Source organism: Nematostella vectensis, chromosome 4 (assembly GCF_932526225.1).
Source record: "Nematostella vectensis chromosome 4, jaNemVect1.1, whole genome shotgun sequence".
Lineage (NCBI taxonomy): Eukaryota > Metazoa > Cnidaria > Anthozoa > Actiniaria > Edwardsiidae > Nematostella > Nematostella vectensis.
Window position 1 is genome coordinate 19249386 of NC_064037.1, and position 24432 is coordinate 19273817.

Consider the following 24432-nt stretch of genomic DNA (forward strand, 5'->3'; position numbering starts at 1 on the left):
AGGAGTACAATTTACCCTCAAAATGGAGTTATTTTTTACTCCTTTTTTTCCTACTCTCTCAGGGGAGTAGATTTTACCCACTTTAGGGGGTAGCTAAGTGGAGTAATTTACTAGGTTGCTTGTAGTTACTCCATTAAAAGAGTACAATTCACCCTCAAAATGGGAGTCAATTTTTACTCCCTATTTTGTTATTTCCCCCTACTAATTGGGTAACTAAAGGGATGATTTCAACCCCTCCCCCCTGTTTTTACAAAATGGCCGTTTAAACTCCACCTACTTCAGGGGTTAATACTGGAGAAATTAGAGTAATTTAGAAACACCAAGGGAAAGACGTTATTATGAATTTGACAAATCATTTAATTAAACAATTCAGTTTAAGAAATAACAAAAATATAAGTTGAAAAAATGTTTGAAAAATAATAGTCATTTGACATAAAGTATCCAGGACAAAATTACTACAAGTGTCCCAACATAACAAAGCTGAAACAAACATACACAATATTATTTTTCTATAACAACTTTAACAGCTTTTGAACATTACCCTTTTTGGCATCATTACGGTTTTCCAAAAGAACTGCCTCCTCCTCCATCTTTGTATATTCAGATAAGAAGCTAGAAGCCTAATGCCTCTATATGCACCATTTAAATTTAAACCTGGTAGGCTAGCTTGAAAAGATAACTAGGTTATTCATATGCAGGGTTTACGGTGATCAGAATATACAGACAAAAACCAACTACAGTAACATTAGATATTCAGAATAAATATCTGGACAAATTTTAGGTGCAAGACTGATTACTAGGTTTTTACTAAGCTAAGTTATTCAATTAAACAAGAGACTCTTTCAGGGGTGTTAAGGTAAGGACGATGGCATTAGGGGGTGGGTGCACAGGGGTACAGGATATGAACGGCAGGGTCACAGGGGTGCAAGTTGGTAAGCGCTTGGTCATACATGGGTAAAGGGTAGTTATGTGATTAGGTGTCATAGGGGTGTAGGTCAGTTAGGGATGGGTAGGCAGGGATATAGGGTAGTAAGTGCTAGGTCATAGGGGTGTAGCTTTGTTAGGGGTTGGTACTCAGGGGTATAGGGTAGTAAGTGCTAAGTCATAGGGGTGTAACTTAGTTAGCGGTGGGTACTCATGGGTATAGGGTAGTCAGTGCTAGGTCGTAGGGGTTTAGCTTAGTTAGGGGTGGGTACTCAGGGGTATAGGGTAGTTACAGCCAAGTCATAAGGGTGTAGCTAAGTTAGGGGTAGGTATTCAGGGGTATAGGGTAGTTAGTGCTAGGTAGTAGAGGTGTAGTTTAGTTAGGGTTGGGTATTCAGGGGTATAGGCCAGTTAGTGCTAGGTCGTAGGGGTGTAGCTTAGCTAGGTGTAGGTACTCAGGGGTAAAGGCTAGTTTGTGCTAGGACATAGGAGTGTAGTTTAGTTAGGAGTGGGTACACAGGGTTATAGGGGTGTAGTTTAGTTAGGGTATGGTTTTAAGGGGTATAGGGTAGTTAGTGCTACGTCACAGGGGTGTAGCTTAGCAAGGGTTGGGTACTCAGGGGTAAAGTGTAGTTATTGCTAGGTCATAGGGGTGAGGCTCAGTTAGGGGTAGGTATTCAGGAGTATAGCGTAGTTAGTGCTAGGTCGTAGGGGTGTAGCTTAGTTAGGCGTGGATACTCAGGGATATAGGGTAGCCATTATTATTAATTATTTTTATTAATTATTATAATGTACCCATATTACCTAGCTCTTGAAACCATGTCACTGGTTGAACCATCCCCTAAAACCCTGCACCTCCAAGACCAAGCCATTGATACCCTCTACCCCTGTGTACCCACTCATTCATAACTTGCACCCCTATGACCTAGTTCTTGATATCATTGACCCTTATTACCATCCCTTGAATTCTAGTACCCGTTTGACCAACTCTTGTTACCCTGTACACCTGTCAACTCACCCACTAACTCACTTATCTTAAAGTTCCCTTAACTTCCTTATCTTAACACCCCTGAAAAAATCCCAAGTTGATCTGACCTGGATTCGAACCACGGGCCTCTTGTTTGAGAAGCGAAGCCCGTACCACTGAGCTATCGCGCCACTCTCTTGAAAACTAGAAGTAACTACCGTATAGCCTTGTTTACCCAGCCTTATAAGGTATAGAGTAGTTTTTCCTTGATATCTCGAGAGTGGCGCTATGGCTCAGTGGTACGGGCTTCGCTTCTCAAGCAAACGGGCCAGGGTTCGAATCCAGGTAAGATAAACTAGAGACTTTTTCAGGGGTGTTAAGGTAAGGACGGTGGCATTAGGGGGTGGGTGCACAGGGGAAAAGAATGTAAACGACAGAGTCACAGGTGTGCAAGTTGGTAAGCGCTTGGTCATACATGGTTAAAGGGTAGTTATGTGATTAGGTGTCATAGGGGTGTAGGTCAGTTATTGATGGGTAGGCAAGGATATAGGGTAGTAAGTGCTAGGTCATAGGGGTGTAGCTTAGTTAGGGGTTGGTACTCAGGGGTATAGGGTAATAAGTGCTAAGTCATAGGGGTGTAGCTTAGTTAGCGGTGGGTACTCATGGGTGTAGGGTAGTTAGTGCTAGGTCGTAGGGGTTTAGCTTAGTTAGGGGTGGGTACTCAGGGGTATAGGGTAAGTACAGCCAAGTCATAAGGGTGTAGCTTAGTTACGGGTGGGTACTCAGGGGTATAGGCTAGTTTGTGCTAGGATATAGGGGTGTAGTTTAGTTAGGAGTGGGTACACAGGGTTATAGGGGTGTAGTATAGTTAGGGTTGGGTATTCAGGGGTATAAGGTAGTTAGTGCTACGTCACAGGGGTGTAGCTTAGCAAGGGTTGGGTACTCAGGGGTAAAGTGTAGTTACTGCTAGGTCATAGGGGTGAGGCTCAGTTAGGGGTAGGTATACAGGACTATAGCGTAGTTAAAGCTAGGTCGTAGGGGTGTAGCTTAGTTAGGCGTGGATACTCAGGGATATAGGGTAGCTATTATTATTATTAATTATTATTATTAATTATTATTATGTACCCATTTTATCTAGATCTTGAAACCCTGTGCCTGTTTGAACCATCCCCTAAAACCCTGCACCTCCAAGACCAAGCCATTGATACCCTCTACCCCTGTGTACCCACTCATTCATAACTTGCACCCTTATGACCTAGTTTTTGATATCATTGACCCATATTTACTAACTACCTTCTCCACTAAACAAAAAAAAACCCTTTATTCATAACTCTCATGTCGTTTTATTATCAACCCCATCTCTTATTACAACCTTAACCCGTCGTCTCATAACCCTATAATCTTAACCACCCGGACATAACCTGACAGAATTACTTCTCCGTTTATTACAATCATTTAAGATCTGTTTTACATTCTTTTCTGGAGAATTATTTTGTTCTTATACACAACTTCAAGCTAGTTTCTGCTTTGTGAATTGCTTCACCAACAATTTACTCATCGGGTCAGGCACGAGGTCACTCGAGTTTAAACAAGCAATTATCTCCGTTCCTATAACACGTACGACCTCATTATGAATGGGGGAGATCTGTTAGATCTGTTTTACATTCTTTTCTGGAGAATGATTTTGTTCTTATACACAACTTCAAGCTATATTCTGCTTTGTGAATTGCTTCACTAACAATTTACTCATCGGGTCAGGCACGAGGTCACTCAAGTTTAAACAAGCAATTATCTCCGTTCCTATAACACGTACGACCTCATTTAACACTCTAACCTTTTGCCATCGCTGTTAGAATCCTTTGCCTTTCATGTTACTCCATCAATACCATATTTTCCGAACAAATTCGCATCATTTACGTGAGCTTATCTATTTCATGGTAACGCATCGGCTTGTGTCAAAGCGTTCGTTCGTTCTAAATTTTGTCGCATATTTTACTTACCGAATATGCATAAGTGCTACGTCACTTCCGTTCTATTCTTAACCCAGAAAAGTTAGTTTTCTTTGTTTACTTTAGTCTTATAATATTATTTCTTATAATATTTCTGCGCTACAATTTATTTTACAATTACTTTCGCTGTAATAGAAACTATTCTATTATTTGTGGTGTTTTTTTGTACACTTTTTTGACATATTTCCTGTTCATTTTTTACATCATTTAGGCATTAGATTCATACTCTATATTCACTGTTAGTTTCAGAGAGTAGTTTTAACTCCAAAAAGGGAGTAAAAAACTAAGGTACAAAATGACTCCCTTTTTGGAGTAATTTTTTACTCCCTTTTTTCTACTCTCTCAAGGGAGTAGATTTTACCCCTGTAGGGGAGTAACTAAAGGGAGTGATTTACTAGGTTGCTTGCTATTACTCCATTAAAGGAGTACAATTTACCCTCAAAATGGAGTTATTTTTACTCCTTTTTTTCCTACTCTCTCAGGGGAGTAGATTTTACCCACTTTAGGGGATAGCTAAGTGGAGTAATTTACTAGGTTGCTTGTAGTTACTCAATTAAAAGAGTACAATTCACCCTCAAAATGGGAGTCAATTTTTACTCCCTATTTTGTTATTTCCCCCTACTAATTGGGTAACTAAAGGGATGATTTCAACCCCTCCCCCCTGTTTTTACAAAATGGCCGTTTAAACTCCACCTACTTCAGGGGTTAATACTGGAGAAATTAGAGTAATTTAGAAACACCAAGGGAAAGACGTTATTATGAATTTGACAAATCATTTAATTAAACAATTCAGTTTAAGAAATAACAAAAATATAAGTTGAAAAAATGTTTGAAAAATAATAGTCATTTGACATAAAGTATCCAGGACAAAATTACTACAAGTGTCCCAACATAACAAAGCTGAAACAAACATACACAATATTATTTTTCTATAACAACTTTAACAGCTTTTGAACATTACCCTTTTTGGCATCATTACGGTTTTCCAAAAGAACTGCCTCCTCCTCCATCTTTGTATATTCAGATAAGAAGCTAGAAGCCTAATGCCTCTATATGCACCATTTAAATTTAAACCTGGTAGGCTAGCTTGAAAAGATAACTAGGTTATTCATATGCAGGGTTTACGGTGATCAGAATATACAGACAAAAACCAACTACAGTAACATTAGATATTCAGAATAAATATCTGGACAAATTTTAGGTGCAAGACTGATTACTAGGTTTTTACTAAGCTAAGTTATTCAATTAAACAAGAGACTCTTTCAGGGGTGTTAAGGTAAGGACGATGGCATTAGGGGGTGGGTGCACAGGGGTACAGGATATGAACGGCAGGGTCACAGGGGTGCAAGTTGGTAAGCGCTTGGTCATACATGGGTAAAGGGTAGTTATGTGATTAGGTGTCATAGGGGTGTAGGTCAGTTAGGGATGGGTAGGCAGGGATATAGGGTAGTAAGTGCTAGGTCATAGGGGTGTAGCTTTGTTAGGGGTTGGTACTCAGGGGTATAGGGTAGTAAGTGCTAAGTCATAGGGGTGTAACTTAGTTAGCGGTGGGTACTCATGGGTATAGGGTAGTCAGTGCTAGGTCGTAGGGGTTTAGCTTAGTTAGGGGTGGGTACTCAGGGGTATAGGGTAGTTACAGCCAAGTCATAAGGGTGTAGCTAAGTTAGGGGTAGGTATTCAGGGGTATAGGGTAGTTAGTGCTAGGTAGTAGAGGTGTAGTTTAGATAGGGTTGGGTATTCAGGGGTATAGGCCAGTTAGTGCTAGGTCGTAGGGGTGTAGCTTAGCTAGGTGTAGGTACTCAGGGGTAAAGGCTAGTTTGTGCTAGGACATAGGAGTGTAGTTTAGTTAGGAGTGGGTACACAGGGTTATAGGGGTGTAGTTTAGTTAGGGTATGGTTTTAAGGGGTATAGGGTAGTTAGTGCTACGTCACAGGGGTGTAGCTTAGCAAGGGTTGGGTACTCAGGGGTAAAGTGTAGTTATTGCTAGGTCATAGGGGTGAGGCTCAGTTAGGGGTAGGTATTCAGGAGTATAGCGTAGTTAGTGCTAGGTCGTAGGGGTGTAGCTTAGTTAGGCGTGGATACTCAGGGATATAGGGTAGCTATTATTATTAATTATTTTTATTAATTATTATAATGTACCCATATTACCTAGCTCTTGAAACCATGTCACTGGTTGAACCATCCCCTAAAACCCTGCATCTCCAAGACCAAGCCATTGATACCCTCTACCCCTGTGTACCCACTCATTCATAACTTGCACCCCTATGACCTAGTTCTTGATATCATTGACCCTTATTACCATCCCTTGAATTCTAGTACCCGTTTGACCAACTCTTGTTACCCTGTACACCTGTCAACTCACCCACTAACTCACTTATCTTAAAGTTCCCTTAACTTCCTTATCTTAACACCCCTGAAAAAATCCCAAGTTGATCTGACCTGGATTCGAACCACGGGCCTCTTGTTTGAGAAGCGAAGCCCGTACCACTGAGCTATCGCGCCACTCTTGAAAACTAGAAGTAACTACCGTATAGCCTTGTTTACCCAGCCTTATAAGGTATAGAGTAGTTTTTCCTTGATATCTCGAGAGTGGCGCTATGGCTCAGTGGTACAGGCTTCGCTTCTCAAGCAAATGGGCCAGGGTTCGAATCCAGGTAAGATAAACTAGAGACTTTTTCAGGGGTGTTAAGGTAAGGACGGTGGCATTAGGGGGTGGGTGCACAGGGGAAAAGAATGTAAACGACAGAGTCACAGGTGTGCAAGTTGGTAAGTGCTTGGTTATACATGGGTAAAGGGTAGTTATGTGATTAGGTGTCATAGGGGTGTAGGTCAGTTATTGATGGGTAGGCAAGGATATAGGGTAGTAAGTGCTAGGTCATAGGGGTGTAGCTTAGTTAGGGGTTGGTACTCAGGGGTATAGGGTAATAAGTGCTAAGTCATAGGGGTGTAGCTTAGTTAGCGGTGGGTACTCATGGGTGTAGGGTAGTTAGTGCTAGGTCGTAGGGGTTTAGCTTAGTTAGGGGTGGGTACTCAGGGGTATAGGGTAAGTACAGCCAAGTCATAAGGGTGTAGCTTAGTTACGGGTGGGTACTCAGGGGTATAGGCTAGTTAGTGATAGGTCGTAGGGGTGTAGCTTAGCTAGGTGTGGGTACTCAGGGGTATAGGCTAGTTTGTGCTAGGACATAGGGGTGTAGTTTAGTTAGGAGTGGGTACACAGGGTTATAGGGGTGTAGTATAGTTAGGGTTGGGTATTCAGGGGTATAAGGTAGTTAGTGCTACGTCACAGGGGTGTAGCTTAGCAAGGGTTTGGTTCTCAGGGGTAAAGTGTAGTTATTGCTAGGTCATAGGGGTGAGGCTCAGTTAGGGGTAGGTATACAGGACTATAGCGTAGTTAAAGCTAGGTCGTAGGGGTGTAGCTTAGTTAGGCGTGGATACTCAGGGATATAGGGTAGCTATTATTATTATTAATTATTATTATTAATTATTATTATGTACCCATTTTATCTAGATCTTGAAACCCTGTGCCTGTTTGAACCATCCCCTAAAACCCTGCACCTCCAAGACCAAGCCATTGATACCCTCTACCCCTGTGTACCCACTCATTCATAACTTGCACCCTTATGACCTAGTTTTTGATATCATTGACCCATATTTACTAACTACCTTCTCCACTAAACAAAAAAAAAACCCTTTATTCATAACTCTCATGTCGTTTTATTATCAACCCCATCTCTTATTACAACCTTAACCCGTCGTCTCATAACCCTATAATCTTAACCACCCGGACATAACCTGACAGAATTACTTCTCCGTTTATTACAATCATTCAAGATCTGTTTTACATTCTTTTCTGGAGAATTATTTTGTTCTTATACACAACTTCAAGCTAGTTTCTGCTTTGTGAATTGCTTCACCAACAATTTACTCATCGGGTCAGGCACGAGGTCACTCGAGTTTAAACAAGCAATTATCTCCGTTCCTATAACACGTACGACCTCATTATGAATGGGGGAGATCTGTTAGATCTGTTTTACATTCTTTTCTGGAGAATGATTTTGTTCTTATACACAACTTCAAGCTATATTCTGCTTTGTGAATTGCTTCACTAACAATTTACTCATCGGGTCAGGCACGAGGTCACTCGAGTTTAAACAAGCAATTATCTCCGTTCCTATAACACGTACGACCTCATTTAACACGCTAACCTTTTGCCATCGCTGTTAGAATCCTTTGTCTTTCATGTTACTCCATCAATACACATATTTTCCGAACAAATTCGCATCATTTACGTGAGCTTATCTATTTCATGGTAACGCATCGGCTTGTGTCAAAGCGTTCGTTCGTTCTAAATTTGGTCGCATATTTTACTTACCGAATATGCATAAGTGCTACGTCACTTCCGTTCTATTCTTAACCCAGAAAAGTTAGTTTTCTTTGTTTACTTTAGTCTTATAATATTATTTCTTATAATATTTCTGCGCTACAATTTATTTTACAATTACTTTCGCTGTAATAGAAACTATTCTATTATTTGTGGTGGTTTTTTGTACACTTTTTTGACATATTTCCTGTTCATTTTTTACATCATTTAGGCATTAGATTCATACTCTATATTCACTGTTAGTTTCAGAGAGTAGTTTTAACTCCAAAAAGGGAGTAAAAAACTGAGGTACAAAATGACTCCCTTTTTGGAGTAATTTTTTACTCCCTTTTTTCTACTCTCTCAAGGGAGTAGATTTTACCCCTGTAGGGGAGTAACTAAAGGGAGTGATTTACTAGGTTGCTTGCTATTACTCCATTAAAGGAGTACAATTTACCCTCAAAATGGAGTTATTTTTTACTCCTTTTTTTCCTACTCTCTCAGGGGAGTAGATTTTACCCACTTTAGGGGGTAGCTAAGTGGAGTAATTTACTAGGTTGCTTGTAGTTACTCCATTAAAAGAGTACAATTCACCCTCAAAATGGGAGTCAATTTTTACTCCCTATTTTGTTATTTCCCCCTACTAATTGGGTAACTAAAGGGATGATTTCAACCCCTCCCCCCTGTTTTTACAAAATGGCCGTTTAAACTCCACCTACTTCAGGGGTTAATACTGGAGAAATTAGAGTAATTTAGAAACACCAAGGGAAAGACGTTATTATGAATTTGACAAATCATTTAATTAAACAATTCAGTTTAAGAAATAACAAAAATATAAGTTGAAAAAATGTTTGAAAAATAATAGTCATTTGACATAAAGTATCCAGGACAAAATTACTACAAGTGTCCCAACATAACAAAGCTGAAACAAACATACACAATATTATTTTTCTATAACAACTTTAACAGCTTTTGAACATTACCCTTTTTGGCATCATTACGGTTTTCCAAAAGAACTGCCTCCTCCTCCATCTTTGTATATTCAGATAAGAAGCTAGAAGCCTAATGCCTCTATATGCACCATTTAAATTTAAACCTGGTAGGCTAGCTTGAAAAGATAACTAGGTTATTCATATGCAGGGTTTACGGTGATCAGAATATACAGACAAAAACCAACTACAGTAACATTAGATATTCAGAATAAATATCTGGACAAATTTTAGGTGCAAGACTGATTACTAGGTTTTTACTAAGCTAAGTTATTCAATTAAACAAGAGACTCTTTCAGGGGTGTTAAGGTAAGGACGATGGCATTAGGGGGTGGGTGCACAGGGGTACAGGATATGAACGGCAGGGTCACAGGGGTGCAAGTTGGTAAGCGCTTGGTCATACATGGGTAAAGGGTAGTTATGTGATTAGGTGTCATAGGGGTGTAGGTCAGTTAGGGATGGGTAGGCAGGGATATAGGGTAGTAAGTGCTAGGTCATAGGGGTGTAGCTTTGTTAGGGGTTGGTACTCAGGGGTATAGGGTAGTAAGTGCTAAGTCATAGGGGTGTAACTTAGTTAGCGGTGGGTACTCATGGGTATAGGGTAGTCAGTGCTAGGTCGTAGGGGTTTAGCTTAGTTAGGGGTGGGTACTCAGGGGTATAGGGTAGTTACAGCCAAGTCATAAGGGTGTAGCTAAGTTAGGGGTAGGTATTCAGGGGTATAGGGTAGTTAGTGCTAGGTAGTAGAGGTGTAGTTTAGATAGGGTTGGGTATTCAGGGGTATAGGCCAGTTAGTGCTAGGTCGTAGGGGTGTAGCTTAGCTAGGTGTAGGTACTCAGGGGTAAAGGCTAGTTTGTGCTAGGACATAGGAGTGTAGTTTAGTTAGGAGTGGGTACACAGGGTTATAGGGGTGTAGTTTAGTTAGGGTATGGTTTTAAGGGGTATAGGGTAGTTAGTGCTACGTCACAGGGGTGTAGCTTAGCAAGGGTTGGGTACTCAGGGGTAAAGTGTAGTTATTGCTAGGTCATAGGGGTGAGGCTCAGTTAGGGGTAGGTATTCAGGAGTATAGCGTAGTTAGTGCTAGGTCGTAGGGGTGTAGCTTAGTTAGGCGTGGATACTCAGGGATATAGGGTAGCTATTATTATTAATTATTTTTATTAATTATTATAATGTACCCATATTACCTAGCTCTTGAAACCATGTCACTGGTTGAACCATCCCCTAAAACCCTGCATCTCCAAGACCAAGCCATTGATACCCTCTACCCCTGTGTACCCACTCATTCATAACTTGCACCCCTATGACCTAGTTCTTGATATCATTGACCCTTATTACCATCCCTTGAATTCTAGTACCCGTTTGACCAACTCTTGTTACCCTGTACACCTGTCAACTCACCCACTAACTCACTTATCTTAAAGTTCCCTTAACTTCCTTATCTTAACACCCCTGAAAAAATCCCAAGTTGATCTGACCTGGATTCGAACCACGGGCCTCTTGTTTGAGAAGCGAAGCCCGTACCACTGAGCTATCGCGCCACTCTCTTGAAAACTAGAAGTAACTACCGTATAGCCTTGTTTACCCAGCCTTATAAGGTATAGAGTAGTTTTTCCTTGATATCTCGAGAGTGGCGCTATGGCTCAGTGGTACAGGCTTCGCTTCTCAAGCAAATGGGCCAGGGTTCGAATCCAGGTAAGATAAACTAGAGACTTTTTCAGGGGTGTTAAGGTAAGGACGGTGGCATTAGGGGGTGGGTGCACAGGGGAAAAGAATGTAAACGACAGAGTCACAGGTGTGCAAGTTGGTAAGTGCTTGGTTATACATGGGTAAAGGGTAGTTATGTGATTAGGTGTCATAGGGGTGTAGGTCAGTTATTGATGGGTAGGCAAGGATATAGGGTAGTAAGTGCTAGGTCATAGGGGTGTAGCTTAGTTAGGGGTTGGTACTCAGGGGTATAGGGTAATAAGTGCTAAGTCATAGGGGTGTAGCTTAGTTAGCGGTGGGTACTCATGGGTGTAGGGTAGTTAGTGCTAGGTCGTAGGGGTTTAGCTTAGTTAGGGGTGGGTACTCAGGGGTATAGGGTAAGTACAGCCAAGTCATAAGGGTGTAGCTTAGTTACGGGTGGGTACTCAGGGGTATAGGCTAGTTAGTGATAGGTCGTAGGGGTGTAGCTTAGCTAGGTGTGGGTACTCAGGGGTATAGGCTAGTTTGTGCTAGGACATAGGGGTGTAGTTTAGTTAGGAGTGGGTACACAGGGTTATAGGGGTGTAGTATAGTTAGGGTTGGGTATTCAGGGGTATAAGGTAGTTAGTGCTACGTCACAGGGGTGTAGCTTAGCAAGGGTTTGGTTCTCAGGGGTAAAGTGTAGTTATTGCTAGGTCATAGGGGTGAGGCTCAGTTAGGGGTAGGTATACAGGACTATAGCGTAGTTAAAGCTAGGTCGTAGGGGTGTAGCTTAGTTAGGCGTGGATACTCAGGGATATAGGGTAGCTATTATTATTATTAATTATTATTATTAATTATTATTATGTACCCATTTTATCTAGATCTTGAAACCCTGTGCCTGTTTGAACCATCCCCTAAAACCCTGCACCTCCAAGACCAAGCCATTGATACCCTCTACCCCTGTGTACCCACTCATTCATAACTTGCACCCTTATGACCTAGTTTTTGATATCATTGACCCATATTTACTAACTACCTTCTCCACTAAACAAAAAAAAAACCCTTTATTCATAACTCTCATGTCGTTTTATTATCAACCCCATCTCTTATTACAACCTTAACCCGTCGTCTCATAACCCTATAATCTTAACCACCCGGACATAACCTGACAGAATTACTTCTCCGTTTATTACAATCATTCAAGATCTGTTTTACATTCTTTTCTGGAGAATTATTTTGTTCTTATACACAACTTCAAGCTAGTTTCTGCTTTGTGAATTGCTTCACCAACAATTTACTCATCGGGTCAGGCACGAGGTCACTCGAGTTTAAACAAGCAATTATCTCCGTTCCTATAACACGTACGACCTCATTATGAATGGGGGAGATCTGTTAGATCTGTTTTACATTCTTTTCTGGAGAATGATTTTGTTCTTATACACAACTTCAAGCTATATTCTGCTTTGTGAATTGCTTCACTAACAATTTACTCATCGGGTCAGGCACGAGGTCACTCGAGTTTAAACAAGCAATTATCTCCGTTCCTATAACACGTACGACCTCATTTAACACTCTAACCTTTTGCCATCGCTGTTAGAATCCTTTGTCTTTCATGTTACTCCATCAATACACATATTTTCCGAACAAATTCGCATCATTTACGTGAGCTTATCTATTTCATGGTAACGCATCGGCTTGTGTCAAAGCGTTCGTTCGTTCTAAATTTGGTCGCATATTTTACTTACCGAATATGCATAAGTGCTACGTCACTTCCGTTCTATTCTTAACCCAGAAAAGTTAGTTTTCTTTGTTTACTTTAGTCTTATAATATTATTTCTTATAATATTTCTGCGCTACAATTTATTTTACAATTACTTTCGCTGTAATAGAAACTATTCTATTATTTGTGGTGGTTTTTTGTACACTTTTTTGACATATTTCCTGTTCATTTTTTACATCATTTAGGCATTAGATTCATACTCTATATTCACTGTTAGTTTCAGAGAGTAGTTTTAACTCCAAAAAGGGAGTAAAAAACTGAGGTACAAAATGACTCCCTTTTTGGAGTAATTTTTTACTCCCTTTTTTCTACTCTCTCAAGGGAGTAGATTTTACCCCTGTAGGGGAGTAACTAAAGGGAGTGATTTACTAGGTTGCTTGCTATTACTCCATTAAAGGAGTACAATTTACCCTCAAAATGGAGTTATTTTTTACTCCTTTTTTTCCTACTCTCTCAGGGGAGTAGATTTTACCCACTTTAGGGGGTAGCTAAGTGGAGTAATTTACTAGGTTGCTTGTAGTTACTCCATTAAAAGAGTACAATTCACCCTCAAAATGGGAGTCAATTTTTACTCCCTATTTTGTTATTTCCCCCTACTAATTGGGTAACTAAAGGGATGATTTCAACCCCTCCCCCCTGTTTTTACAAAATGGCCGTTTAAACTCCACCTACTTCAGGGGTTAATACTGGAGAAATTAGAGTAATTTAGAAACACCAAGGGAAAGACGTTATTATGAATTTGACAAATCATTTAATTAAACAATTCAGTTTAAGAAATAACAAAAATATAAGTTGAAAAAATGTTTGAAAAATAATAGTCATTTGACATAAAGTATCCAGGACAAAATTACTACAAGTGTCCCAACATAACAAAGCTGAAACAAACATACACAATATTATTTTTCTATAACAACTTTAACAGCTTTTGAACATTACCCTTTTTGGCATCATTACGGTTTTCCAAAAGAACTGCCTCCTCCTCCATCTTTGTATATTCAGATAAGAAGCTAGAAGCCTAATGCCTCTATATGCACCATTTAAATTTAAACCTGGTAGGCTAGCTTGAAAAGATAACTAGGTTATTCATATGCAGGGTTTACGGTGATCAGAATATACAGACAAAAACCAACTACAGTAACATTAGATATTCAGAATAAATATCTGGACAAATTTTAGGTGCAAGACTGATTACTAGGTTTTTACTAAGCTAAGTTATTCAATTAAACAAGAGACTCTTTCAGGGGTGTTAAGGTAAGGACGATGGCATTAGGGGGTGGGTGCACAGGGGTACAGGATATGAACGGCAGGGTCACAGGGGTGCAAGTTGGTAAGCGCTTGGTCATACATGGGTAAAGGGTAGTTATGTGATTAGGTGTCATAGGGGTGTAGGTCAGTTAGGGATGGGTAGGCAGGGATATAGGGTAGTAAGTGCTAGGTCATAGGGGTGTAGCTTTGTTAGGGGTTGGTACTCAGGGGTATAGGGTAGTAAGTGCTAAGTCATAGGGGTGTAACTTAGTTAGCGGTGGGTACTCATGGGTATAGGGTAGTCAGTGCTAGGTCGTAGGGGTTTAGCTTAGTTAGGGGTGGGTACTCAGGGGTATAGGGTAGTTACAGCCAAGTCATAAGGGTGTAGCTAAGTTAGGGGTAGGTATTCAGGGGTATAGGGTAGTTAGTGCTAGGTAGTAGAGGTGTAGTTTAGATAGGGTTGGGTATTCAGGGGTATAGGCCAGTTAGTGCTAGGTCGTAGGGGTGTAGCTTAGCTAGGTGTAGGTACTCAGGGGTAAAGGCTAGTTTGTGCTAGGACATAGGAGTGTAGTTTAGTTAGGAGTGGGTACACAGGGTTATAGGGGTGTAGTTTAGTTAGGGTATGGTTTTAAGGGGTATAGGGTAGTTAGTGCTACGTCACAGGGGTGTAGCTTAGCAAGGGTTGGGTACTCAGGGGTAAAGTGTAGTTATTGCTAGGTCATAGGGGTGAGGCTCAGTTAGGGGTAGGTATTCAGGAGTATAGCGTAGTTAGTGCTAGGTCGTAGGGGTGTAGCTTAGTTAGGCGTGGATACTCAGGGATATAGGGTAGCTATTATTATTAATTATTTTTATTAATTATTATAATGTACCCATATTACCTAGCTCTTGAAACCATGTCACTGGTTGAACCATCCCCTAAAACCCTGCATCTCCAAGACCAAGCCATTGATACCCTCTACCCCTGTGTACCCACTCATTCATAACTTGCACCCCTATGACCTAGTTCTTGATATCATTGACCCTTATTACCATCCCTTGAATTCTAGTACCCGTTTGACCAACTCTTGTTACCCTGTACACCTGTCAACTCACCCACTAACTCACTTATCTTAAAGTTCCCTTAACTTCCTTATCTTAACACCCCTGAAAAAATCCCAAGTTGATCTGACCTGGATTCGAACCACGGGCCTCTTGTTTGAGAAGCGAAGCCCGTACCACTGAGCTATCGCGCCACTCTTGAAAACTAGAAGTAACTACCGTATAGCCTTGTTTACCCAGCCTTATAAGGTATAGAGTAGTTTTTCCTTGATATCTCGAGAGTGGCGCTATGGCTCAGTGGTACAGGCTTCGCTTCTCAAGCAAATGGGCCAGGGTTCGAATCCAGGTAAGATAAACTAGAGACTTTTTCAGGGGTGTTAAGGTAAGGACGGTGGCATTAGGGGGTGGGTGCACAGGGGAAAAGAATGTAAACGACAGAGTCACAGGTGTGCAAGTTGGTAAGTGCTTGGTTATACATGGGTAAAGGGTAGTTATGTGATTAGGTGTCATAGGGGTGTAGGTCAGTTATTGATGGGTAGGCAAGGATATAGGGTAGTAAGTGCTAGGTCATAGGGGTGTAGCTTAGTTAGGGGTTGGTACTCAGGGGTATAGGGTAATAAGTGCTAAGTCATAGGGGTGTAGCTTAGTTAGCGGTGGGTACTCATGGGTGTAGGGTAGTTAGTGCTAGGTCGTAGGGGTTTAGCTTAGTTAGGGGTGGGTACTCAGGGGTATAGGGTAAGTACAGCCAAGTCATAAGGGTGTAGCTTAGTTACGGGTGGGTACTCAGGGGTATAGGCTAGTTAGTGATAGGTCGTAGGGGTGTAGCTTAGCTAGGTGTGGGTACTCAGGGGTATAGGCTAGTTTGTGCTAGGACATAGGGGTGTAGTTTAGTTAGGAGTGGGTACACAGGGTTATAGGGGTGTAGTATAGTTAGGGTTGGGTATTCAGGGGTATAAGGTAGTTAGTGCTACGTCACAGGGGTGTAGCTTAGCAAGGGTTTGGTTCTCAGGGGTAAAGTGTAGTTATTGCTAGGTCATAGGGGTGAGGCTCAGTTAGGGGTAGGTATACAGGACTATAGCGTAGTTAAAGCTAGGTCGTAGGGGTGTAGCTTAGTTAGGCGTGGATACTCAGGGATATAGGGTAGCTATTATTATTATTAATTATTATTATTAATTATTATTATGTACCCATTTTATCTAGATCTTGAAACCCTGTGCCTGTTTGAACCATCCCCTAAAACCCTGCACCTCCAAGACCAAGCCATTGATACCCTCTACCCCTGTGTACCCACTCATTCATAACTTGCACCCTTATGACCTAGTTTTTGATATCATTGACCCATATTTACTAACTACCTTCTCCACTAAACAAAAAAAAAACCCTTTATTCATAACTCTCATGTCGTTTTATTATCAACCCCATCTCTTATTACAACCTTAACCCGTCGTCTCATAACCCTATAATCTTAACCACCCGGACATAACCTGACAGAATTACTTCTCCGTTTATTACAATCATTCAAGATCTGTTTTACATTCTTTTCTGGAGAATTATTTTGTTCTTATACACAACTTCAAGCTAGTTTCTGCTTTGTGAATTGCTTCACCAACAATTTACTCATCGGGTCAGGCACGAGGTCACTCGAGTTTAAACAAGCAATTATCTCCGTTCCTATAACACGTACGACCTCATTATGAATGGGGGAGATCTGTTAGATCTGTTTTACATTCTTTTCTGGAGAATGATTTTGTTCTTATACACAACTTCAAGCTATATTCTGCTTTGTGAATTGCTTCACTAACAATTTACTCATCGGGTCAGGCACGAGGTCACTCGAGTTTAAACAAGCAATTATCTCCGTTCCTATAACACGTACGACCTCATTTAACACTCTAACCTTTTGCCATCGCTGTTAGAATCCTTTGTCTTTCATGTTACTCCATCAATACACATATTTTCCGAACAAATTCGCATCATTTACGTGAGCTTATCTATTTCATGGTAACGCATCGGCTTGTGTCAAAGCGTTCGTTCGTTCTAAATTTGGTCGCATATTTTACTTACCGAATATGCATAAGTGCTACGTCACTTCCGTTCTATTCTTAACCCAGAAAAGTTAGTTTTCTTTGTTTACTTTAGTCTTATAATATTATTTCTTATAATATTTCTGCGCTACAATTTATTTTACAATTACTTTCGCTGTAATAGAAACTATTCTATTATTTGTGGTGGTTTTTTGTACACTTTTTTGACATATTTCCTGTTCATTTTTTACATCATTTAGGCATTAGATTCATACTCTATATTCACTGTTAGTTTCAGAGAGTAGTTTTAACTCCAAAAAGGGAGTAAAAAACTGAGGTACAAAATGACTCCCTTTTTGGAGTAATTTTTTACTCCCTTTTTTCTACTCTCTCAAGGGAGTAGATTTTACCCCTGTAGGGGAGTAACTAAAGGGAGTGATTTACTAGGTTGCTTGCTATTACTCCATTAAAGGAGTACAATTTACCCTCAAAATGGAGTTATTTTTTACTCCTTTTTTTCCTACTCTCTCAGGGGAGTAGATTTTACCCACTTTAGGGGGTAGCTAAGTGGAGTAATTTACTAGGTTGCTTGTAGTTACTCCATTAAAAGAGTACAATTCACCCTCAAAATGGGAGTCAATTTTTACTCCCTATTTTGTTATTTCCCCCTACTAATTGGGTAACTAAAGGGATGATTTCAACCCCTCCCCCCTGTTTTTACAAAATGGCCGTTTAAACTCCACCTACTTCAGGGGTTAATACTGGAGAAATTAGAGTAATTTAGAAACACCAAGGGAAAGACGTTATTATGAATTTGACAAATCATTTAATTAAACAATTCAGTTTAAGAAATAACAAAAATATAAGTTGAAAAAATGTTTGAAAAATAATAGTCATTTGACATAAAGTATCCAGGACAAAATTACTACAAGTGTCCCAACATAACAAAGCTGAAACAAACATACACAATATTATTTTTCTATAACAACTTTAACAGCTTTTGAACATTACCCTTTTTGGCATCATTACGGTTTTCCAAAAGAACTGCCTCCTCCTCCATCTTTGTATATTCAGATAGGAAGCTAGAAGCCTAATGCCTCTATATGCACCATTTAAATTTAAACCTGGTAGGCTAGCTTGAAAAGATAACTAGGTTATTCATATGCAGGGTTTACTGTGATCAGAATATACGGACAAAAACCAACTACAGTAACATTAGATATTCAGAATAAATATCTGGACAAATTTTAGGTGCAAGACTGATTACTAGGTTTTTACTAAGCTAAGTTATTCAATTTTGTGCTTCAAGTAACAGTTTATAAAGCATAGGCGCTTTAGATGTAAGTACAGTGATTAGTGAATAACTTAATTTACAAAGTTTTTATTCGTTTCTTGCGATTTACGCATTGATACATTCCTTATACCTCAAACTTCTTTCTTTTCTGGCTTTGCAACTCGAGCACATTTTACTATCTCTATCATAATGTCCTGCGAAGATAATAAGAGAAACACATAAGAAGGTAGTATTGCTTTGGAAGATAACAAAGAATCACAAAACATATCAGTCTAGTTCGAGAAATCCGCCCACGAACGATGATTTGATGCTGAAGTTGGTCGCAAAAAGCACATTTACTATTGAACCTATCACATTATAAAGCCCATTACATACTAACCTTTAACTTCAATCCATGTTCTGCCATCAAATCCTTAAAAAAGGAGAATTACGCGTTGAAAAGACCGGAATAAATGGCTATCCGTTTGGAGGCTGTGATAATGGCTTTCGTTCGAAACCGTTATGATTTTGCGCCTTGGGCCCAAGCCCCTCTCGGCCACTAAAGCGAAGGACGCCCGGTACATTTTGCTTTTACGGGCCCTGGTGAGCCGTCTTCTATCTGCAAAGCGGGACTTCTTTTTTTTTTATATAATCTCAAGTAGCATTTCTATTAGAAACAATATATATATTATTTTATAATGTTCAAATCGGATCTAAGAATTTTATACAATTATCAACCTACCTATCTTTCTTTTCAATGCAGTACTAATTATTCTGAGCGAATTCTGAAAGTACACCACATAAAACTCGTGTTCGAGTCCAATGCCTGTCTTTGATTACATTTCTTATTGTTGTAATATAGCTGACAATATATGTAAGTATGGTGAGGCCTGTTCTTGTATTGAAAATGTTCTTTTAGGATTTCCTAAGAATTTCCTAAGAGTTCCTAAATTGTAGAATGCTTCAAATCTTCTTCCTAAGATTTTCTTATCCAAATTATTCCGATTTTCTGGTCTACTGCTTATACGCTAGAAAATCCTAGGAATTTTTAGGAAGTTTAATCATATTTTGTTGTTTTGATCGAACTTAGGAAATCTTAGGAAACTCCTAGGCACATGGTAGAGTTTTTAGTCTCAATACCAATAAATACGATAAATTATTATTTTTATCTTTTGTCTTATATAATAAAGACTATCGTTTTCCTTCTTAAATTCAGCTAATTCAGAGTAAAAAAACAACTCCCTTTATTTTATATATTTGGAGTGGTTTGTAACTGCTCTAAAAAGATACAGCTGGAGTAAAAACTACTCTTTCAACACGAGATGGCTGGAGTAGTTTTTACTCTTCAAAACCTACCCCCTCAAAGGAGTATTTTTACTCCATTTCTTGACCATCTGGAGTAAAAATAACTCTTTTTACTTCAGATAGTTGGAGTAGCTTTTACTAGTAGCTAAAATTACCTCCCAGAAAAGAGTACTTTTTAATCTATTATTTGACCAACAAGAGTGAAAATTACTCTTTTTCTAATAAACATTCGATACTCATTCTCAGCAGAGTAAAACTTACTCCGTTAAGGGAGTAAACAAAAAAAATACTCCTCAGTGGAGTAGTTTTTACTCCAATAAAGGAGTTCAAATTACTCCTTTAAAAGTACTCCATCGCAAAGAGCAGTTTTTACTCTCTGAGTGGAGTAAAAATAACTCCCTGAAACAAACAGTGTTGTCATAGTAATGGTCATGATATACTATTTCATACCTAGTAGTTCCCACAACTACATCTACTCCACATCTCCCTCACCACCACTCTTACCTACACACCGTACCAATTTTTTTCCCCCACCAACACAGACATTAGCCATCTCCATACCACACCATATTATTACTAATTTTTTTTTCACCTACCCACCACACACTACCACAACCTATTCTATAGTCCCACTATCGTTTCACCACCCCCCACCACCTACTAGTCTAACCTATCCACCTCTTCACCGTAATTACATTACTACCATCTCCACTCTGCATTGCTTTACTAGCCATCCTTCACCGTCACCCTCCAACATTACCATACCACATGATCACACCCACCTCACTACCACACCACTTTAGGCCCCTACGTCTTGGTACGAATACCCGACCCAAACCATAAAGTCCAACACCTTACGATCACCTAACATCATAACGATACATCATCACCCACATTTACACCATAACCTCACAAATTTTAAACCGTCCTCCGCACCACCACCATTTTAAAACACATAGACCCATCACGCTAAATTATAAGCCTTATCTACTCCACATCCCCCTCACCACCACTCTCACCTATACACCGTACCAAAATTTTTTCACCACCAACACAGCCATTAACCATCTCCCTACCACACCATATTATTATTACTATTATTACTACTATTATTATTTCACCTACCCACCACACTACCACAACCTTTTTTAAAGTCCCACTTTATCTTTCAACCACCCTCCACCACCTACCAGTCTAACCTATCCACCTCCCCACCGTAATTACATTACTACCATCTCCACTCCACATTACCTTACGAGCCATCCCTCACCATCACCCTCCAACATCACCATACCATACGATTACACCCACCTCACTACCACACCACTTTAGGCCCCTACGTCTTGGTACGAATACCCGATCCAAACCAAAAAGGTAGTTAGTGCTACGTCACAGGGGTGTAGCTTAGCAAGGGTTGGGTACTCAGGGGTAAAGTGTAGTTATTGCTAGATCATAGGGGTGAGGCTTAGTTAGGGGTAGGTATTCAGGATTATAGCGCAGTTATTGCTAGGTCGTAGGGGTGTAGCTTCGTTAGGCGTGGATACTCAGGGATATAGTGTAGCTATTATTATTAATTATTATAATGTACCCATATTACCTAGCTCTTGAAACCCTGTGACTGGTTGAACCATCCCCTAAAACCCTGCACCTCCAAGACCAAGCCATTGATACCCTCTACCCATGTGTACCCACTCATTTATAACTTGCACCCCTATGACCTAGTTCTTGATATCATTGACCCTTATTACCATCCCTTGAAGTCTAGTACCCGTTTGACCAACTCTTGTTACCCTGTACACCCTGTCAACTCACCCACTAACTCACTTATCTAAACGTCCCCTTAAAGAGCCTGAGTCACGAAAAATAATATTAGCCTATATTAAGATCAACATTCCTTGGGTACTTTGCCAAAATCTGATGTAAATTTGTTTAAAACCCGTTTAAAAGTTATGGTATTTTCTTCCGAGACGATTGACGGCAATTCGGTATCAATTTTTGTCCCCCTTTTGGAGGACTAGGTTCTAGAAAACTCGCTTTGATTATCGACCTCGCTCTCATGAATGGCCTCGCTTTCGTGTGATAATGCGTCGTTTTGCGTCATAATGTTGGCTTTTCTTTCCCGCGTTCACTGAGTCTCTTCAAATATATATGGTCAAGGTCAAAACAATACATACAAGACACGATTCATCATACATTCAAATAATTATACCGGATTGCAAGTATCACGCAGTATGACTGAGGCTTCGTCGAGTTCATCAGACGAAAACGAAGGCTACGAAAGTGAGGAGTTTGCTGAGGTAGAGACCCAGTTTGAGCCCTACACGGATGAACCTCTCGCACCTCCGGGCTACAGGGAAAAAGTTGATGAGGAATCGAACGACCCCGATGGCCTGAGGCCCCAGATCCTGGCCGACAGAGAGGATGAGATAATACCTGTCCAGGAATGGTAAATTGTTTACCCTATGTTTTGTCTGAGAAACGATCGAGTCGCGACATCTCACGTTTGTTGTTAATTATAGGTGCCAGTGTCAACATTGTGCAGAGAATGAGCTAAGCGGCGCTCTTGAGCATCGATGCTGTAGAGAAATTGAGAATGTTCAAGGCAAACTAACATTCGACGGTTCGATTGAGAACTTATCATGCATCACACTGCACGAGGACTACAGAGCAATGACTAACAAGGCCGTCCTTCAAAACGTGGCGCCATTGCTGAAGGCAAGGACAGGGCAAGCATACAGGCGGCGTACAGGAGTATCGGAGAACGAGTAAGGAACTTTTTGTTATACGTAGTTGAGAATCATATAAATATAAAATGCCATATACGAAGTTCTAACCCATGCGATTACAGGTTTTGGTTCAGGGTCTTCGCTCTTTGATATCTGTTATTTTCGCATAGTCGGACCATTTGAAATTGAGGGAGTAGACGAGCTATCTCCATATTTTTTTTAGCCCAAAAGCATTGCAGTTTTTCACAAATTTCCCCTTACCTCATGGGCTATTGAGGATACAAGCACCATTTAACTTATTGCTGTTATAAATTGTTTTTCGAAGTTTTTTTATTAATAAAGACATCGTTAACTGTGATTTTTATTATGGGGTATAATTTATAAAAAAATCTACATTGATGTTGAATAAAAATAATCAGCAAAACAATATCTGTGAATTCCATCTACAAATGTAAAATAGAGAGTGGTATCAATTAACACTAACTGTTTCACAAATTGAAATCACTCTAATTTAATCCAACTCCCACTAACTTAATCTAACTGGTGGCTCTATCAGGACATGTTTTCTTACTGTGGCCTTTCATTGGTGCATTGCATTTTTTACAACAAGGTTTTTTCTTTCTTGCTTTTGGGGCAGCTGTGGGTTGTTCCTGCGCAGCAGCTCTCATGTCCTCTTGGACATCAACTACAAAATCATGTTTAAAAAGAGAACTATTAAGTCTAGTTCTGTGCTACATAGAAAGGGTGGATTATTTTTTTTATCTGGCTGGCTATAAAACAAAAAGACAATTATCAACAAAATCAACCTGTAATATTTATTAAAAAAACAACAACAACAATAGAAATAGCTGCAAGAGCAAAAAAGGATCTAAATTGAACAGTCCAGACAAGTATGTTGTACTATAGGCATCAATCTGAGTAGTAAGTCTTCGCAAATGCTTTCACGGTGCATTTTGTTTGTGGTTCTTTTTTAGTTATTTTTTCACTGCTGTTGAAGGTGTGGATATCCACCAAATGCAATGTTTGACAAACATGTTTAAATGTTTAGCCAGGCCTTAAGCCATTGCCACACGTACCTGATGGATAAAGGGGGGTGGTGCTATGCCTTTTCCTCTTCTCATAAACCTGGATGGCTTCACTTCTGGACACTCTATTTGGAAATTGTTGGCTAAGGGGCTCTGGCACCTTTTTTTGGTATCTCTCACGAGAACTCCTCCAGTGGTACAGTGAAAAGTACCTTGCTGATATCATCTACATAGTCTGCAAACAATAAGATAAATAATTATGACAGGCATAGATTGTACAATAAAACCTTAGCTTTGTGAGCAAAGTTTCCATTCAAAACAATTGTCTCTCACCCTAAGGTTGAGGGGTTAGGACATTCCCTAGAGAAATTTAAATATCCCAACTACTTCTAGAATAAAATGTGTTTGCGACAATACCCAATCAGAGACCAAGTTAAATAACAATACCCTCTCTGGAATTATTAGTTGGAACATAGCCCTTTAGGAGGCCTGAAATAGTTGTCTTTTGTAAGCCTTCGGTAATAAGACACCAAAGACAACTATTTCAGGCCTCCTCAAGGGCTATGTTCCAATTAATAATTCCAGATGAGAGGGATGTCTTTGGTGTCTATTTTATGGGAAAACATCTCTGTTACTCAACTCTTCTGTTTCATAGAGTTAAAAGAAATCACCATAGCAACGAAGTAGTCTCATAAAATGAAGGAAAATAATAAATAATATTGAAACCAGGTGGTAAATTTAGTTTAGAGTGAATTTTCCTTGGAGTGTTGCAATTATTTGTTTGCTAGAAAAAAAACCCAAAAGGTCTGTTACATGAAAAATAACATTTTTAGGGATAAATTTTTTTTTCTCTTTTTGTCTAGATTGCTTTACAGCCAGTTTATCCAACTTGTGTGATGCATGGTGTCTAGGCTACGAAACCCTTTGCATATATATAAAAAGGATATAAATATATCATGGTAAAATGGCCTATCTGCGGTATTGGCATGAAAATTATTACTTAAAACAGGCGAACATGCTTACAGATTTCACACATTTGAAAACTTACGTGTCTTTGCTCACGAGCGGACGGTTCCTCTTCTGTCTTCTTACCGCCGTCCTCGGT

General features: G+C 39.8%; 1 protein-coding gene and 3 long non-coding RNA genes across 4 annotated transcripts; 1 reads left to right on the forward strand and 3 right to left on the reverse strand.

Moving 5' to 3' along the window:
• Positions 1-3220: 3220 nt before the first annotated feature.
• On the reverse strand, positions 3221-3753 carry LOC125561867. Its single transcript, XR_007307569.1, has 2 exons — positions 3708-3753; positions 3221-3515 (listed from the first exon to the last, which is right to left on the reverse strand). It is a non-coding gene; the product is annotated as an uncharacterized LOC125561867 (long non-coding RNA).
• Positions 3754-7989: 4236 nt separating this feature from the next.
• Positions 7990-12970, reverse strand: LOC125561864. The gene is made up of 2 exons (XR_007307566.1): positions 12280-12970; positions 7990-8087 (listed from the first exon to the last, which is right to left on the reverse strand). It is a non-coding gene; the product is annotated as an uncharacterized LOC125561864 (long non-coding RNA).
• A 5393-nt stretch (positions 12971-18363) lies between these two features.
• On the reverse strand, positions 18364-18815 carry LOC125561973. Its single transcript, XR_007307678.1, has 2 exons — positions 18672-18815; positions 18364-18486 (listed from the first exon to the last, which is right to left on the reverse strand). It is a non-coding gene; the product is annotated as an uncharacterized LOC125561973 (long non-coding RNA).
• Positions 18816-21747: 2932 nt separating this feature from the next.
• On the forward strand, positions 21748-23632 carry LOC5518703. The gene is made up of 2 exons (XM_032363456.2): positions 21748-22022; positions 22096-23632. The coding sequence occupies exons 1-2, from the start codon at positions 21808-21810 to the stop codon at positions 22343-22345; spliced, it is 465 nt and encodes a 154-aa protein (XP_032219347.2). The 5' UTR covers positions 21748-21807; the 3' UTR covers positions 22346-23632.
• Positions 23633-24432: the final 800 nt, after the last annotated feature.

Coding starts and splice junctions, on each gene's coding strand:
- LOC5518703 (XM_032363456.2), top strand. CDS start 21,808: ATGACTGAGGCTTCGTCGAGTTCATCAGACGAAAACGAAGGCTACGAA. Junction 22,023..22,095: donor ATAATACCTGTCCAGGAATG/GTAAATTGTTTA, acceptor TGTTAATTATAG/GTGCCAGTGTCAACATTGTG.